At 50.7% G+C, this 16,151-nt stretch overlaps 1 protein-coding gene across 5 annotated transcripts in view; it reads right to left on the bottom strand.

Moving 5' to 3' along the window:
• Nucleotides 1–16,151, bottom strand: part of HMGXB4 (HMG-box containing 4) — a 740,304-nt gene that overhangs the window by 290,834 nt on the left and 433,319 nt on the right. For 4 of the 5 annotated variants that reach the window (XM_069653065.1, XM_069653066.1, XM_069653064.1 and 1 more), the window contains one exon: nucleotides 15,404–15,509. In XM_069653065.1, coding sequence (XP_069509166.1) covers nucleotides 15,404–15,509 — 106 coding nt within the window. Of the gene's footprint in view, nucleotides 1–15,403; nucleotides 15,514–16,151 lie in introns of all 5 variants that reach the window. The other variant, XM_069653068.1, reaches the window with a different exon arrangement.

A 16,151-nucleotide genomic window follows, 5' to 3' on the forward strand; every position in this document is an offset into this window, starting at 1 on the left:
ATCTTTCGGAGACGCTGGCTCCCGTTTTGACTCTGGCTAGCGGTGCGCTATACAGTAATTTGACCCATTTGAGTACACTGGTCCTATCTCATAGTGAGTCAGGGCCGCGATCAGTCAGGGCCATTTGACAGAGTCAAAGGCCTTTATCGCTCCCAGTGATACAATTGCCATCTCCTCCGAGATTTCTTTTGTGTGTTCTATAACCCGGTGGAGTCGTCTGAGGTTGTCAGATATGTTCCTCCGCGGGACATACCCTGTTTGGTCAGGGTGTAATAATTTGTTAATGATCTGTTTCATTCTGTTTGCTAATACCGCTGTAAGTATTTTGCTATCTTGATTCAGCATCGATAGCGGTCTGAACGATCCGCAGTCCTTGCCTGGCTTGTTAGGTTTTGGGAGCGGGATGATTATTGCTTCTCTTAGGGATTCCGGCAACCACCCTGTCTCGAATGCCTCAATTAGCATTGCGAGCAGCGGGGGGAAGTACCTTGTTTCTGTACATTTGTAAAATTCACTGGTGCGCCCATCCGCCCCCGGGGTCTTACTAGTGGGTAGTTGTACCACCACCTCTTCTAGCTCATCTAGAGTAATTGGGGCAGCTAGGACTTCACGCTCCGCTGCGCTAAATCGTGGAAAGCCTATGTCCTTCAGTGTGTCGATTATTTCCCCGCTGTTGCTACGTTCTTCATCGCTATATAATTTCCTATTGTATGCAAGGAACTCTCGATTGATGCCCTCTTGGGTGTCCACTAATTGCCCATCCTCCCCCGTTATTCCCCTTGTCGTAGGTCTGGGGGTCTCCCTTTTGTACAGCCATGCCAACACCCTTCCCGGTTTGTCTCCCCCCGCAAATTGCCTCTCTATATACTTTTTATAGTTCAGATTACATAGCCTCTCCCAGTGTTCTGCACATTCCTGTTACAGTCGGCTTATAGTTTCGGCATCCTCCTTCGTGCTGTGCCCCCTGCTCAAGGTTATTTCTAGTGTGGTTTCGGCCTTCTGCAATTCCCTTAGTATACCTCCTTGCAGCCCTTTGGATTTGGCTATTGCTATCCCTCTCACCACCACCTTGAAAGCTTCCCATAGAGTACCGGCCGACTCCACGCTCCCAGTATTGGTCTCAAAGTATCTTACAATTTCTTCTCTTAGGTTCTCCCTAAACATTGCATCTTTAAGTGCTTCGGCCCTGAGGCGCCAAGTTGGTATCCTGGCCCTTGGGGGTCGGTATTGCCATATTAAAACCAATGGAGAGTGATCCGATAGGACCCTTGCCTTGTATTCTGTCTGTAGTACTTCTGCTATCAATTCCTGCGCGGCGAACATGTAGTCTCGTCTTGTATACAAGTTGTGTGGGGCAGCGTAATGCGAGTACTGTCTATCTTGTGCGTGGCACACTCTTCATATATCTTCTAGTCGCAGATCTGTCAGCAAGGCCTGGAGGGCCTTAGCTGCAGGGGCGGGCCTGTCTTGTTTATTATCCGACCTGTCTACCTTCGGGTTTACCAATAACTATAGTTGATAAAGGCTGGGAGGGAAATGACCGTGTAGCGAGGAAGAACAAGTTACTTACCCCTGGTAACATTCTTTCGACTGGATGTTCCTCCCACGTATTCCTCATCTTTGATATTCGATATCCAGCTTCAGCTGCTTCGGCAAAATAATTTCGGCAGAGGGCGCTGGGCGTGGATGCAGTCGACTATGTACCTTTAGGGCCTCCGTCTCTAGGATGATGTCATCGATGGGCATATACAGAACGTGCAGCGCCCAATGGCTTCAGTTCTGTTTTTCTTACAGTAAAAACTACCCCCACAGCCACGCGTTAGACCGTAGTCAACTTTGAAGGAGCAAAAGCTGTAATAGCTTGGGAAATTCTACTGTGGGGTAGGCTGGGAGGGCGATGAATATGTGGGAGGAACATTCAGTCGAAATAGATAACTTGTTCTCCGAATGGATTGTGTCCTCCCACGTATTCCTCATCTTTGATACACTCCCAAAGCAGTACTTGATTAAGTGGATGGTGTAAGAATTTAGTTTTCAATGGTTTTCATGAGCCATATAGAGAACAGCTTTCCCTAAGCTTCCATCCTGACTGAGGGAAGACTCAATGCAGTAATGTGTTGTGAACGTGTGAAGAGCAGGCCACATTGCTGCCTCAAATATTTTTGATCGGTACACCCCTTTGCAGGGTGGAATGGGCCCTTAATTCTTCTGGAGGATCCTTGCCCACCAATCTGTAGCATTCTGAAATTGCCAGAATGATCCACCTGCATAAGGTCTGTTTTGTAAATTAAAAGTTACTCACCGTAGTGACCAACGTACTCCTAGTCCATAGTCCCCTTTCCGCCACACTGTATAGTCGTCCCTCGCTAAGGACGGAAGACAGAACCTTTTTCACCAGAAAAATCCTCTTCCCCTTTCAATTTAGATGCGCACGACCCTGGGAGCATGCGTTGCCCTGTCTCCGCCCACCAGCACCACTCCTCAGTCCCCTTTGACGCATCGACAATATTAACATTGCCTACTGACACCGTTTTTATTAGGGGGAGGATGGTGGGACATATGGAGGAAAGGGGACTATGGACAAGGAATACGTTAGTCACTACGGTGAGTAACTTTTATAATTACTCCTACGTCCCATCCCCTTTCCTCCATACTCTATGGGCAATTACAACTGAATGTAGCCCCAGGGTGGAGAGTTGCCCCTCTTGAGAAAAAAAGTTCCTTAATACTGCCTAACTAAATGCCTGACCTGGCGCTGGCATCCAAGCAACAATGCTTGTAGAAGGCCGAGGGAGTAGCCCACGTACCTTGATGATAACCTGCCACGCAACGTGTCTTTGGAAAGCTACCGCTGTGGTCTTCTCTCTGATGGCGTGGGCATGCATGTTTTCTGGTAATGGCTTGTGCTGCCCCTCATATGCCTCCTTGAAGGCCATAACCATCCACCTTGCTATTGAAGCCTTGGAGGCCTGACAGACTGATTTTGACCCCCCAAAGGTGACAAAGAGGGCGTCTGATTTGCGGAAGCTCATGGTTCTGTCCAGGTAGATATTTAGCGCATGTCTGACATCTAGACAGTGTAGCACCATCAGAGCGTCATCTTTGGGGCCCACGAAGAAAATTGGTATCACTATCTCCTCATTTAAGTGAAAAGAGGAGACAACCTAAGATAAGAATGAGGGGTGTGTTATGAGCACCCCCTTGTCCTTATGAAATGTAGAATATGGCTCTGAAGCCACAAGCGCCTGATTCTCACTGATTCGGCGTGCCGAGGTAAGGCCCACTAGGAGGGCAGTCTTGATGGTAACTAGCCTGATGTCCACAGATGCCATAGGCTCGAAAGGTTTATGCGCCAGGGCAACCAGGACCACATTGAGGTCCCACAACGGGTGTGGTTTCTTCATAGGAGGATATAGTCTAGTTAGGCCCGCCAGGTGCCTCTTAACCACTGGATTCGAGAATGAGAATATCTCCTCTTCCGAGTTCTTGTACACTCCAATGGCCGCGAGATACGTGCAGCATGTGTCTACTTGCACACCTGAGTGTGCGAGGTGTGCAGAGAAGGATAGCACGTCGTCCAGCGTGCAAATCAAAGGATGAATTTCCTTTGATTCTACCCAGTGACAGAACCTGGTCCACTTGCTTTTGTACTGGCTCTTGGTAGTGACGCTTCTAGCACCCTGTATAATGGCAAGGTTAGCCTGTGACAGGTGCAGATGCTTCAGGGAGACCTGTTCAGGAACCACGCAGCGAGGGCTAACTTCTCCGGGGAGAGGTGGATGACCGTGCCCCCCTACTGAGAGAGTAGGTGTGCTGGGCCCAGCGGGAGGTGTACATGGGCAGGTCCAACTGGCTGAGCAGTTCCGAGAAACAGGGTCTTGCTGGCCACCATGGAGCTATCAGGATGATCCGAAGGTCCCGCGACTCCCTGATCCTGCACATGACCCTGTGCACCAGGGAAGTGGGGGGAAAAGCGTACACGTTCATGTTTTTCCAAGGGATCTGCATTGCATCGCCCAGCGAACACCTGCCTTGCCCCAGCCAAGAGCCGAACTGGGGGCACCTCCTGTTGGTACTGGTGGCAAAGAGATCCACCTGCGGATGGCCCAACCTGCTGAAGATCCACTGAAGGACCTGCTCGTTCAACTGCCATTTGTAGTTGTCAGCACCCAGTCTGCTGAGCCTGTCTGCCTCTAGGTTGGACTCCCGACAGGTGCATGTTGTTCTCCTGTGCCCATTCCCAAATGTTGTCCACCAGCCTGCATAGGGGAGGGAGCCAGGTGCCACCCTGCTTGTTGATGTAATACATGCAGGTGGAGCTGTCGGTTTGAATGAGAATCACTGCCGGTGATAATGGGTAGGAAGGCTTTGAGAGCAAGCCAGATAGCCATCATCTCGAGCCAGTTGATGTGCAACAGCTGCTCCTGACAGGACCATAATCCATGAACACTGTCTGTCCAGGGTAGTTCCCCCATCCCTATAGCGATCAGTCTGCGGTAATGGTGACCTGAGTTGATGGTTGCCAGAAGGGTCTGCCTATACGCAGGTTTTTGTCTGCACCCCACCAGACTAGATCCTGGTGGCGATGTTGTGGTATGCTGACCTGCTCCGCCTGCGAACCCTTCCCCTGGTTCCACGAGGTTGAGAAGTGTAGCTGCAGCCGCCTGATTTTGAGCCTCGTATGTGGCACTGCAAGAAGATATGTAGTAATAACTCCCAAGAGGTGTTGGTACCAGATTAGGCCCAGGAAGGTCAGACTCTGCGTGGGCACCAAATGTGACTTTTTGACATTGATAGAAAATCCCAGGTCATATAGTGTATCCATGAGGGTGGGGGACGTATGTTGGACTGCCTCTGGAGATCACACCCTGACTAGCCAGTCATCTAGATATGGATACATGTGATGGCCTTGTGCCCTGAGTAGGGCTGCCAGTGCGTTCATTAGCCTTGTAAAGACCCTCAGGGCCATATTGAGTCCAAAGAGTAGAACCCTGTATTGAAAGTGAAATCCTGAATCTCGGGAAGTAACAAAGGGGTTCCAAAGTCCCCGCCATGAGGCTGGCACTTCCTCCACTGCCTGGCTCGCTATTAGCAAGCGTATTTCCGGAAACAGAGTTGCTGTACCAGTCTGCGGGATCGGAGGGCAGGAAGGTGAAGAAGGAGGAACGGGGATCCGGAAGCCCCTGGATATGACTGAGAGGATCCAGGGGTCCGTGAACTTTGTCCGCCATCGGTGTATGTGTAGGGAAAGCCGGCCCCCCACCGGAGACTCGTAGATCCGGATGGGCATGTCACAATTTCTTTCCCTCTGAGGTTGGGGCTGAGGAGGGGCACTGGAAAAAACCCTTGTTAGCCGCCTTGTACTGTTGGCACCTGTGCTGGCTAGGGGATCTGTCCGGTTGCCTAGACGTCTCTCCTGGAATCCTCTGAAGCTTTCGAAGGAATTGACCCTTGTCCGAGCACCGGTGCATTTGGCTGCAGGTCTTAGGGGTGGATTTGGTGAGGATAAATATTTTGCTGTCTGTGAGCTATTCTTTTTCTTATCAAGTTCCTCATCCGTTGTCGAATGGAACAGATCACCCCCCTCGAAAGGCAGGTTTAGTATGCATTCCTGCACATCTGGGTTGAATTGTGTCGCCTTGAGCCAAGCCATCCTTCTCATGTCCTTGGCAATACAAATGGCACATCCTGAAATGTCAATTTGGGCCACTGTGGACTCCATTATGTCTTGTGCCACGGTTTTGGCCTCCGACAGCCCAGCCTTGAAGCGAGCCTAGCTGTGGGTAGGGAGCTTGGCGAGGAAATCAGCAATCTTACTCCATAGCTTCTTGTTGACAGCTGCCAACATGGTGTCAGCATTGGCCTGGAGCAGGTGGAGAGTGGCGTTACTAACCGTTAGGATACATTTTCTTCCCAAATGTCTCCAAGATCTTTTCCTCCATGCCCAGGACTGCAGAGGCCGAAGTTGCCAAAGAAGATTGTGGCTTAGAGTATAGTGATGCTGCCCCTATCACAGAGCAATGTGGTTAGGAGTGCAACGACATTAAGAGAGGGTGCCCTTCCGTTTGCCTGTACTGAGCGTCGAAACGCCTATTGGTAGGCTGGGTACAGTGTAGCTTAAGCCAACCTTTTTTGGCAAGCGCTACGACATCTTTTTAAAGTGGGATTCCCGTTCTAGAAGTAGGGCGTAGAGCGTGAACTTCAGCCAGTACCCCGCCTCCGGTTGTTCCACCTGTGGCTGTGGGATTCCTAGGTACTAAGCCAGGCCCGCCAGCCGCTCCTGAAAAGCTTTGGCTGATGATGGAGTGTCCGGATCCTCCTCTTCGTCTGTGTCCACTGTTGTATAGGTTTTTCTGGTATAGGCATCAAAGGCTTAAACTGTGAATTCGACGCTTGAGGAATCATCAAAATCTTTTTTGGCGCTATGATATCTTTTTGTAGTGGGATTCCTGTTGTAGAAGTAGGGCGTAGCGGGAGAACTTCAGCTAGTACCCCACCTCCGGTTGTTCCACCTGTGGCTGTGGGATTCCTAGGTACTCAGCCAGGCCCGCCAGCCGTTCATGAAAAGCTTTCACTGATGATGGAGTGTCCTGATCCTCCTCGTCTGTGTCCACTGTTGTGTCCTGCAGGTCCGGGGAAGCCGGAAGAGTGCTTGGTGCAGGCAGCTGTGGCGTGCAGATTATCAGTGCCGGAGGATGCTGAGGCGGCAGGGCCAGGGCTGTCGTGACTGGTACAGGCATGGGGACCAGGGCTGCTGTGACTGGTACAGGTACGGGAGCTGAGCTGGACCGAAGGGCGGTTTGGCCATGGGTGCTTGCGGCTGTACGAGTGGGAGCATGTCCCCGATTACGTCCCTGAGGATAGTACCCATCTGTGGAGATCTCATCAGTGTGAGAAACTTCTCAAAGAACCTATGTTCGCAGGCCAGAGGGGTGCCTGATGGTATAGGCATAGGGGTCGGTCCCAGAGGCTGCTGTGTCCTGGGAGCGCCCTGACTCGCTGCATGGGATGAAGTATATCTGCCCTGCAAAGTGGATGGATAGGATTTGGCACTACTTCAGAGAGTGCAGAGTAGATGGCCTGTCCCTGATGGGATATTGCAAGAGGATGAGATCATTGAAACATTGTATAACATCTCAGAAGGGGGACACAAGGTGTAACAGCTATATGAGCTGTTAATGTCATGGCCAGGGGATATGATAGCGCAGACCAGGCGGAGATGGGAAGCAGACTTGCATGAGCAACTGACAGATGCATCCTGGGACAGAGCTCTAATGTACCATAAAAAGGTTTCTAGGAATGCAAAGCTCCAGCTGATCCAACTGTATGTCACCCACTTGACACCGGGGAAGATTGCAAAATTTTGCAGTGCGACGAGGCAGGCTTGTCCAAACTGTGGAACAGTTGATGCTGATTAACTAAACATGTTTTGGGCATGTACAAAGTTTGGGCATTTTTGGGAGGGGATCGTGCAGGCCCAAGCCACGACGGGTACAATTTTGGACTTTGCATTTTAGGTAATTTTGCACGCCCAAAGCGGGCGAGACATGTCAGTAAATTAAAGGACCTAGCATACATATTGGCGAAAAATGTAGAATCGGTATGGGTTGGAAAGCACACAAGGGACCAGAGTTAGGTCTATGGTGGAGAGACCTTCAGAAATGGTCAAGGGCGGAAACCATAGTGTGGTAGGAAGTGGCACACAGTGGGCAAGAAGAACAGAGAGCATCCCTAGATGCCTGGAAGCAATTGGTACAAGACCTGTCGGTGTTGATACATGAGGAAGCTCGGGAGGGGGGTGTCTCTCCTGGGATGTGAAAGGTTTATACCAGTGTATAGTTTTTGACAGACGGTTGTATAGAATGCAGTACAAGGGGTGAGATAGGCTGGAGTTGGGGGGGGGGGGGAGTTGGGGAAGTAGGTAGATGGACATTATTGATGTGCAATGTTATAGATCATCGATTGATGTCTGCAAGTTATACTGTTGTTAAAAATCAATACAAATTGCTTTAAAATAAGGTGGATGGATAGGATGTGGACCAACTAACAGGGGTTGACCAATACCACCTGGAAGCTCTTTCCCCTGCCTGGTCTCCGAAGGAAAAAGGCGTTGGGTGAGTCAACATTTTTGCTGGCCTGGCAGCCATTTTATTTTGCTTTGTGCCACATGCCTGCGTCATGGAAATTGCTGAGCTGGGACCACTTTCCACCAGTATGCTGAGTGGTGGTGGTTGAGGCCTTCCCTGCACCTCAGGTTGGGCCCTGGTAGGTGGCGAGCCCTTGGCTGTGGCGCCGGTAGTACTGTGTACATGCTCCCCCTCAGACATGGGTCTGGTGTTAGAGCGTAGCCCCTCAGGTTTGAACCCAGTAATAGAGCCATGCAGCTCCTCAGCGGCAGCACCGGTAGGATCTTGCGACCCCTCAGCTTGGTGGCGAGTAGCTGGAGCAGCCTCAGTGTTGTTGCTGGTCTTAGGACCTGATCGATCCCTCCTGTTTTGGCGCTTCCTGGGGAAGGAGTCACCCTTGCAGGTTGTGGGAGGAGAACAGGGCACATACATTGGTGCCTGGTCTTCTGCTTCACAAAGTTTTGAGGTCCTCTGGAGGCGATCTTCCGAAGAGTTCCTGCTACCTGGCAAGTCGGTTCTTGAGCGTGCGCGCGCAGAGTCAAGACGTTGCATGTGGTACAGCTGTCCCAGCAGTGGTCTGGGCCAAGGCACCGGAGGCAGAGGGCGTGGGGGTTGGACGTTGGGAAGGGACCTTCGCAGGCTGGACTCCTGCTGAAGCCTGACATTGTCGACATGAGCCGGGGAAGAGCGTGGCACCAGAGGACAAAGCAGTACTTAATAATGTAAAAGATTAAAGATGACAAGAATACTTCTCCGGGGAAGACCGTGTGGAATTACTAGGCCAGATGCCTAACCCAGGAGCACTGGTGAAAACGGTCCGTTCCAGTTGATGTAGAAAAGAGGACTGGGGAGTGGCGCCTGTGGGCAGAGTCAGGAGAGCGCATGATCCTAGGGCCGCGCCCCCCGCATGTCCAAATTTAAAGGGGAAGAGGAGTTTTCTGGTGAAAAAGGTTCCGTCTCCCGTCCTAGCGAGGGATGCCCTTACAGTATGGAGGAAAGAGGACGGGGCGTAGAAGTACAGCTTGACCCGGTTTGTGGCATGTATAACCTAAAAAAACTGATCGCTTAGATATGTAAAATCTCGGAGCGCTGCGTGGATCCAATCTATGTCATCTCTCCTCTTTGCCAGGATGAGGTGGAGGATAGAAAGTGGGTAAAACAATGTTCTGCCCTACAAGAAAATCAGAAAGGATTTTGGGTAAAAATGAAGGCTTACCCCTCAGAACAGCCCTATCCTTTTGGAAGATAGTAAAGGGTGGCTTGGATGAAAGTGCCTGCAATTCACTCACTCTAGGGGCTGAAGTTAATGTTACCAAGAGAATCGTTTTAAATGTTAAGAACCTTAATAGACAACATTCTTCTGACGAGCGCTTACAGGTGCACTGCCAAAAGCCCTTAATAGTTCCAACCTGGAGCCACAGATTGGCTAAGGATAGTAGAAAGGATAATACCTCTGGTGTTTTGCATAGAAAAGTGTCTACATGCTTGTCTTTGCACCAGCTGCAGAATTTGTTCCAACAACAAAGGTATAAGGACTTTGTTTCCGGCCCTCTGGACGAACGCAAAATCTCCATTATGTCACCTGGGAGGTCCCAATCCTTGTATCTCAGCCTTTCAGAAACCATGCATGAAGGCTGAATGTCTTGACCTCTGGATGGAGAACCCAACCCTCCTCTCGCGAGAGAAGGCCCTCTCTTAGTGGAAGGTGTATTGAGGGCAGGTGGACATGTCCAGAAGGTCTGGGTACCAGGTCCTCCTGGCCCAATCCAGGGCAATTGGGTTCATGTGTTTCCCGAACTTTCTCAACCTCCTGATCACTTGAGGAATGACGGGGACTGGAGAAACATGGCCACTGTTTTGTCCATCATTATCAGGACATTCTAGAGGGCACTAGAGAGCCGACCAAGATGGTGGGTCACTTGTGAGCTCCTGTGAGACGCCATATGAATCCTGTAAAATCGCTGCTTCTCTGCTGAGGAAAGCTTCAATCCCCTCAACAAAATTCGACTCCAAATGTGGATGCACACGAGGCGGCCAAAACTACTCTGAACAACCCGTCCTACGCGCTGCAAAAGCTGCGTACTCTACACCGGAGCACAACGCGGCCTTAAGCGTACAGAGGTACCCTGCGCAGCCCGACGAGTCATAACGAGCAGGGAGAGAAACAGCGACTATTTGCCTGCACTGGTGAGAGAGGCCGACGGGGTTGCTGTAACGCCACAGCCCCCCCACATAAAGCGTGCAAGGCCGTTGCCGCGCACCAAGAAAGGCCCTGCAGAGACCTGGCACAGCAACCAGACCCAGGCGGCGACACCAGCCCGGCCGCCCGAGGAAGAGCCCAGAGGAGATGAGCCAAGCGCGATTCCAGCAGCAACAACAAAAGTCGGAGGTGAGGGAACCCCGCCTGACAACAGCGCTGCAGTTCTAGAACGCCGAGACGGGCTCAGAGGCGGACATGGAGAGGAGGACGGAAAGAAGAAAGACGGAGAGCAACACAGCCGGTAAGGGCTACTGCGCGCAAACACAGTGCACTCCCTGCCTGCCCCCCCTCTCCGGGCCGGCCAGCGAGTTCCGCATCTCAGCCCCCCCCCCCCGCCTATGACATCTAATAGACAGATGCGGGTGACTGCTGGCCGAGAGAAAAGTGCCCGACACCACAGGGCTCACAGCTCTACACAGCCAGGAGCGAGAGGAGGGACCCAGGAATCCCAATCCTCGACCACGCTCACCGCTGCACTATCTGGCACTGCAGCAGGCCTCACTACCCGGCTGACCATCCTCAGACAGAGGGACAACCAACCCTGCACGGTTCTCAACAGCGGCAGCACGCAGTATGAAGGGGGCAATGGACTCCAGCCACACAACGTAGCCCACCACAGTCAAAGCACGCAGCCACAAAGACTGCGTTAACAAAGGCGGCACCCGTCGGCTCCCACACGTCAAAGACACGCCTAAGACCCTGCAGTGGCTGGCTGGCTCAATCTCAAGCTGCACAGAGCGTTGAGCCCAGTACCCAGCTGAGACTTGGAAGCAACACTCGGCCAGACACACAGCATCACAGAGGTCAAGCAAACGGACTACCGCCGAGATATGGTCTCAACTTAGCTCCAGTGGGCCAGCCCTCATACCTCTCCTCGAAAGTACAAAAAGCGACCATTCCACAGACTACTCACCAGGTCACTGCCATTAAGACACCATTCCCTGCTCCCGGCTACCGCCCGAGATTCCTGAGGACCCAACACCTGTATAAACACTTGCACTACCCTCCCCAGCGGGCGAGAGAACACAATCCTCCTACAGCGCACCTAGAACAGGCATCACCATAACTCTGTCTCCCTTCACGACCCAGACTCAACGGCATCACCATGGGAAAATCTGATAAATCCCAATACAAGCTCAACTTCGAATCCGGAACCACAGCTAAAACACCCAGACCCACCAGTCAGCCGGAGTCACCCACACAAGGAGAAACTCAGGAAGACGAAGCCCCTCGAGAGTTAAACATCAAAGAGATCCTCCTCGATCTAAAAGCCAGGATTGGTCACCTTGATTGCAAAATGGATACGCTGTCCTCCAAGGTCGATCAATTACAACATCGTCTGGACAAGCACGCAGACCGGCTTGACACCGTAGAACAAAGAGTTTCCGACCTAGACGACACCATAGCGTCGTTAGTATCCAGGGTGTCGACCCTAGAAGGTCAAATGAAAACAACAATCGCAAAAAACAAGGACCCAGAAGGAACAAGATACGGCTAGTCGGGATAAGAGAACGACAACTACAGACCCGGACGGAAGACCATGTTGAAAAGATATGCGTAGAACTCTTTGGCGTGGAAGCACTCTCCCATCTCTTTGTCGTGGAGAGAGCTCATAGAAACCTGACCACTCACCCAATCCCAGGGGCAGCTCCGCTCCCCATTACAGCCAAATTGCTCAACTACAAAGCCCGAGGCACTATGATGAGGCTGGCCAGAGACAAGGGAGAGCTCCAATTCGACAGAGACTCCATTCAATTCTACCCAGATTTCTCGCCAGCCGTTCAAGCACAGAGGAGGTCCTTCACAGGGGTCAAACGTCGCTTCCTAGATAACCAAATAACATACTCAATGCTATTCCCTGCCAAACTCCGAATTCAGCACGACGGGAGAGTTCATTCTTCGAATCACCAGAGGCAGCGAATGCTTTCCTCAGTAGAACTGACTGCAAACCCCCTGACAACAACAACGCACGATCATCACACAGGGACAGGGCGAGGCAGAACCCACTATAAGTCGACAGAAACACATGCAACCAGATAAAACATATTTACTGTAACCACCAGAGACCTGCTCTTCTGTACTGAAAATGGAACTTCTCACCATGGGAGGCCACTAGCGCCCAAGGCGCAGGAAAGTTAATGGGATTTCAACTGGGGCAGGGAATTATTCTTGGGCTAGTTGGGGGTTGCCCATGCAAGGGTGGGAAATCAGGGACTGTTTGGGATCAGCGCCTACGAGGACCTCTGCCGCCATCGCCCTAACACCCAATCCTCCCGAATTTCGTCCTCTCGTCATGCCACGAGAAAAATACCACAAACAATTGTCAGTCCACCAGTACCTTATCAATGTCCCCCGCACTTGCTACTACCAAACGCTGTTTACAATCTAGAAGCCGCAAACCACGTTCAAGGTAATCACCTGGAACATTAGAGGGGGAAACATCCCAGCAAAGACCTGGAAAATCATGCACTATCTCCGGCGGCACAAGGTTGATGTAGCAATGATACAAGAGACACGCCTTCTCCCGGACACTGAACAGATTTGGGCCCGCGAATGGGGCTGCCATAGGTACTTCTCATCCTATTCACCGTACGCCAGAGGAGTAGCCTTTCTTATCAACAAGAAAATCAACTTCAGTTTAGTAAAATCAGAGAAGGACACTGAAGGCAGAACACTCCAGGTAAAAGGGATCCTAGCGGGTAAGCAGGTAGTCTTCGTGAACTCCTATGCCCCCAATGTGGACGGAGCGGACAATCATAACTGGGTCATGTCTCACCTCGTAGACTCCGGTGCTGCAACAATAGTCTGGGGAGGAGACATGAACACGCCACTGGACCCTCCGAAGGACAAGTCTCATCATACAGACACCCGTCAGACCAAAGCAAGCCTTCAAATTCAAGAAATAGGCTGTGCATTCGACGTGTTCAGCGAGGAACCTGCCAAATCCTACCCCAAACCTACTCCGATCATTCCATGGTAGCTCTCAACTACGAGCTCCCTAACACCAAAATGGGGGCACCCCACTGGAGGTTCAAACGAGCATCAATGCTAGACCAGGTATTTGCCACGGACAAGGGTTCTGCCCTTTATTTGAGGGTCTATCTGTGACTTTTCCTTCTTCCCTCAACCTCCTTGTGTTTTTTGCTATTTGCCACGGAACTACAAGAGGAAATCAAGACCTTCCTAGAAGTCAACCAAAACTCTGTCTCGTAGGCAGGCACGCTCTGGGAAACCCCAAAAGGCTATATCAGAGGAGTATGAATTGCGAAGGAGAATGGAATACTGAAACTGATCAGACGTGAACTGGCCATGAGCAAAGACCGACTAAAAAACCTAGAGCTCCAGCTCCAACAACCCGAGCAGCCGAGCGAGACTTAAAGAAGAACTTCTACAATTCAGAATCCCGGCAGAGTGCAAGCTAAAATTCTTAAGCCGGAGACATCAAATACGCCAGTATGGCGAAGGTCAGAAACCCAGAGCCTTGCTGGGGCAACTAATAGCTGCTGACAGGAAACCCACTCGGGTTGAAAGGGTCCGCAATGCCCAAGGCACAATAGTGCACACAGAGGAGGAGATTGTGCAGGCTTTCCGCTCCTTCTACCAGGAATTGTATAGCTCCAGGCAAACCGCTGACGCTGAAACCCTACAAGGCTACCTAAATGAGTGTGAAGTGTACTGGGTGGAGAGAGAGCTTCGGGAGCCAGTGAACCAACCTATCACCCTGGAGGAGGTGCTGCTAGCCATCAAAAGCTTGCCCAACACCAAGGCCCCGGGCCCAGACGGCCTAATTGGCGAATTTTTAGCCCTTTGCAACCCTAGTGGCCCCGCTCCTCTTGCAGGTTTATGAGGAAGCACTCGAACATGGGATTCTACCACCAACCCTACGGGAAGCCAATGTCATTTTGCTACACAAAACAGGTAAACACCCTGAAAACGGCGCCTCCTATAGGCCAATCTCTCTAATTAATCTTGACAACAAAATACTTTCCTTCATTTTATTTAGGTAGGGAAATGCCACCTTAGTATAGGGCAAGTTAGACCTTTCTCCATCCTAACATTTAAGTTAATAAACTTGGTTGTTTTTCATTTGGAATCTGTTGTTTGTGTCCTTCATGATGCCTTCACAGAAAGCTGATGGGTTCATAAGTGGATTAATCAGCGGGTGGATACTGAGGACTGCTTGCTTTGTAGCAATTACGGTTGCTCAGCAGGGTATACAGGGCCATTAACTGTCTGCCAACCAAGACCTAGATAGGCCAGAGTGAAGCAAGAGTCTCAGCAAGGGCTCAGGTCCATTACCTGCCCTGTACACACTCCATGAGCGAAGGTGATTGCTATTTGCACCCCGTGGTTAATCTGGGGTGCAAGTAGTATTTATTTATTTTTTTAACGGGGGATGAGCTCCGTGCGTATTGCGTGAGCCCAAACTCATGTAAAAAGTTTTACTTTTTTTTTTTTTTTTAAATGGTTGCTGCATCAAAAGGCACCCTTTTTATTTCCATGATGGTAGCTGCAGTGAGACCGGAACACAAATCGCTGGTCCAGCAGGTAAGTGGGGAGGGAGGGTGTTGGGGAAGGGGTTCAGGATTTCCTTTAGACTGGGGGAGTGTGGGGAAGTGGGTAGGCAACAGGATGATGCCCCCTGTTGCTTCCCCACAATCAAGATGGAGTCACCTGGAGGAGGGCTTCAGCTGGTGGTACAATGTGGGCAGTACAGTGTGTTCTCGCCCACTTTTCCAGCCACCCGATTGGCTGAGCGCCCTTCCCCAGGTCAGAATACATTTTAATACATGCAAAAAAATGCTCCGCTCTCAGTAATGAGGGTATGAGTATCCGAGGAATCTGCAGGGGGTTGGGAGAGGGGGAAGGAAACACATTAAGTTGAAGAGAGAAAATATGTGGACAAGGATGGAGACAAAAAGGAAGTTGGAAAAAAAGATGAAAAAAGAGGGAGAAGCAGGTAGTAGACTGTGCTGTGACAGAAATCCATATTCATCACAGCCTTTTAATGCCTTACCTCGACTCTTCGATGTCCACTCAGAGGAGGAGGATTTGCGTTTAACAGTTGTAGCCTCTGCCTTGTTCTGCTTGTGCTGGAGATATTGGGCCCTCTGCTTCCAGACCTGTCTGAAGAGAGACATAGGTGAGAAATGGGTAGACCACACGTCACTAATGGGTCACCTCCTACTGCAGCTCCCACTCTGCTGAAGCCCCTTAAAAGTAACAAGTGTTCACTACAACATTCTCTTTTCCTACTAAGAGTGCAGACAAGAACAAAACCCTGTAGTTCCCTTTCCAGAACCAAGGTGACAGGTCGGCCCAGCTCAGAAGTAGTAAAACACCTTTCATTCAGGTAATGCATGAAGGCGGTACTGTTTGTAGGAAATAGAAGACATTTTATGAACACAAACTTGAATGGTCTCCGTTCCAGAAGACTGAAGCGTAATCCCACTCTTCTTGCCCCAAAGACCCTGATAGAACCACCAGACAGTTGTTAAGGCCCCTAACAGCAGGGCAAAAATCACCAAGGTAGTTTGATGCCTTTGCTTGTGTGAACGCTCTCCACCCAACAAACTGGATTTCGACATAAGCCATACTAAATCCTGGTTGAAGTATTTATGAATGGGAAAAATCTGGCCCATAGGATGTCCTCAAAATTGGGACCACAGTCACCATTGCATATTGTAGAGACTGCATCATAAGTTTTGCCTCATGCACTGGAAATGGGCACAAAGACATGTGGACTAAAAGCAGAAGAATCGTGG

Source organism: Ambystoma mexicanum, chromosome 3q, assembly GCF_040938575.1.
Source record: "Ambystoma mexicanum isolate Mex_15411 chromosome 3q, UKY_AmexF1_1, whole genome shotgun sequence".
Classification (NCBI taxonomy): Eukaryota; Metazoa; Chordata; class Amphibia; order Caudata; family Ambystomatidae; genus Ambystoma; species Ambystoma mexicanum.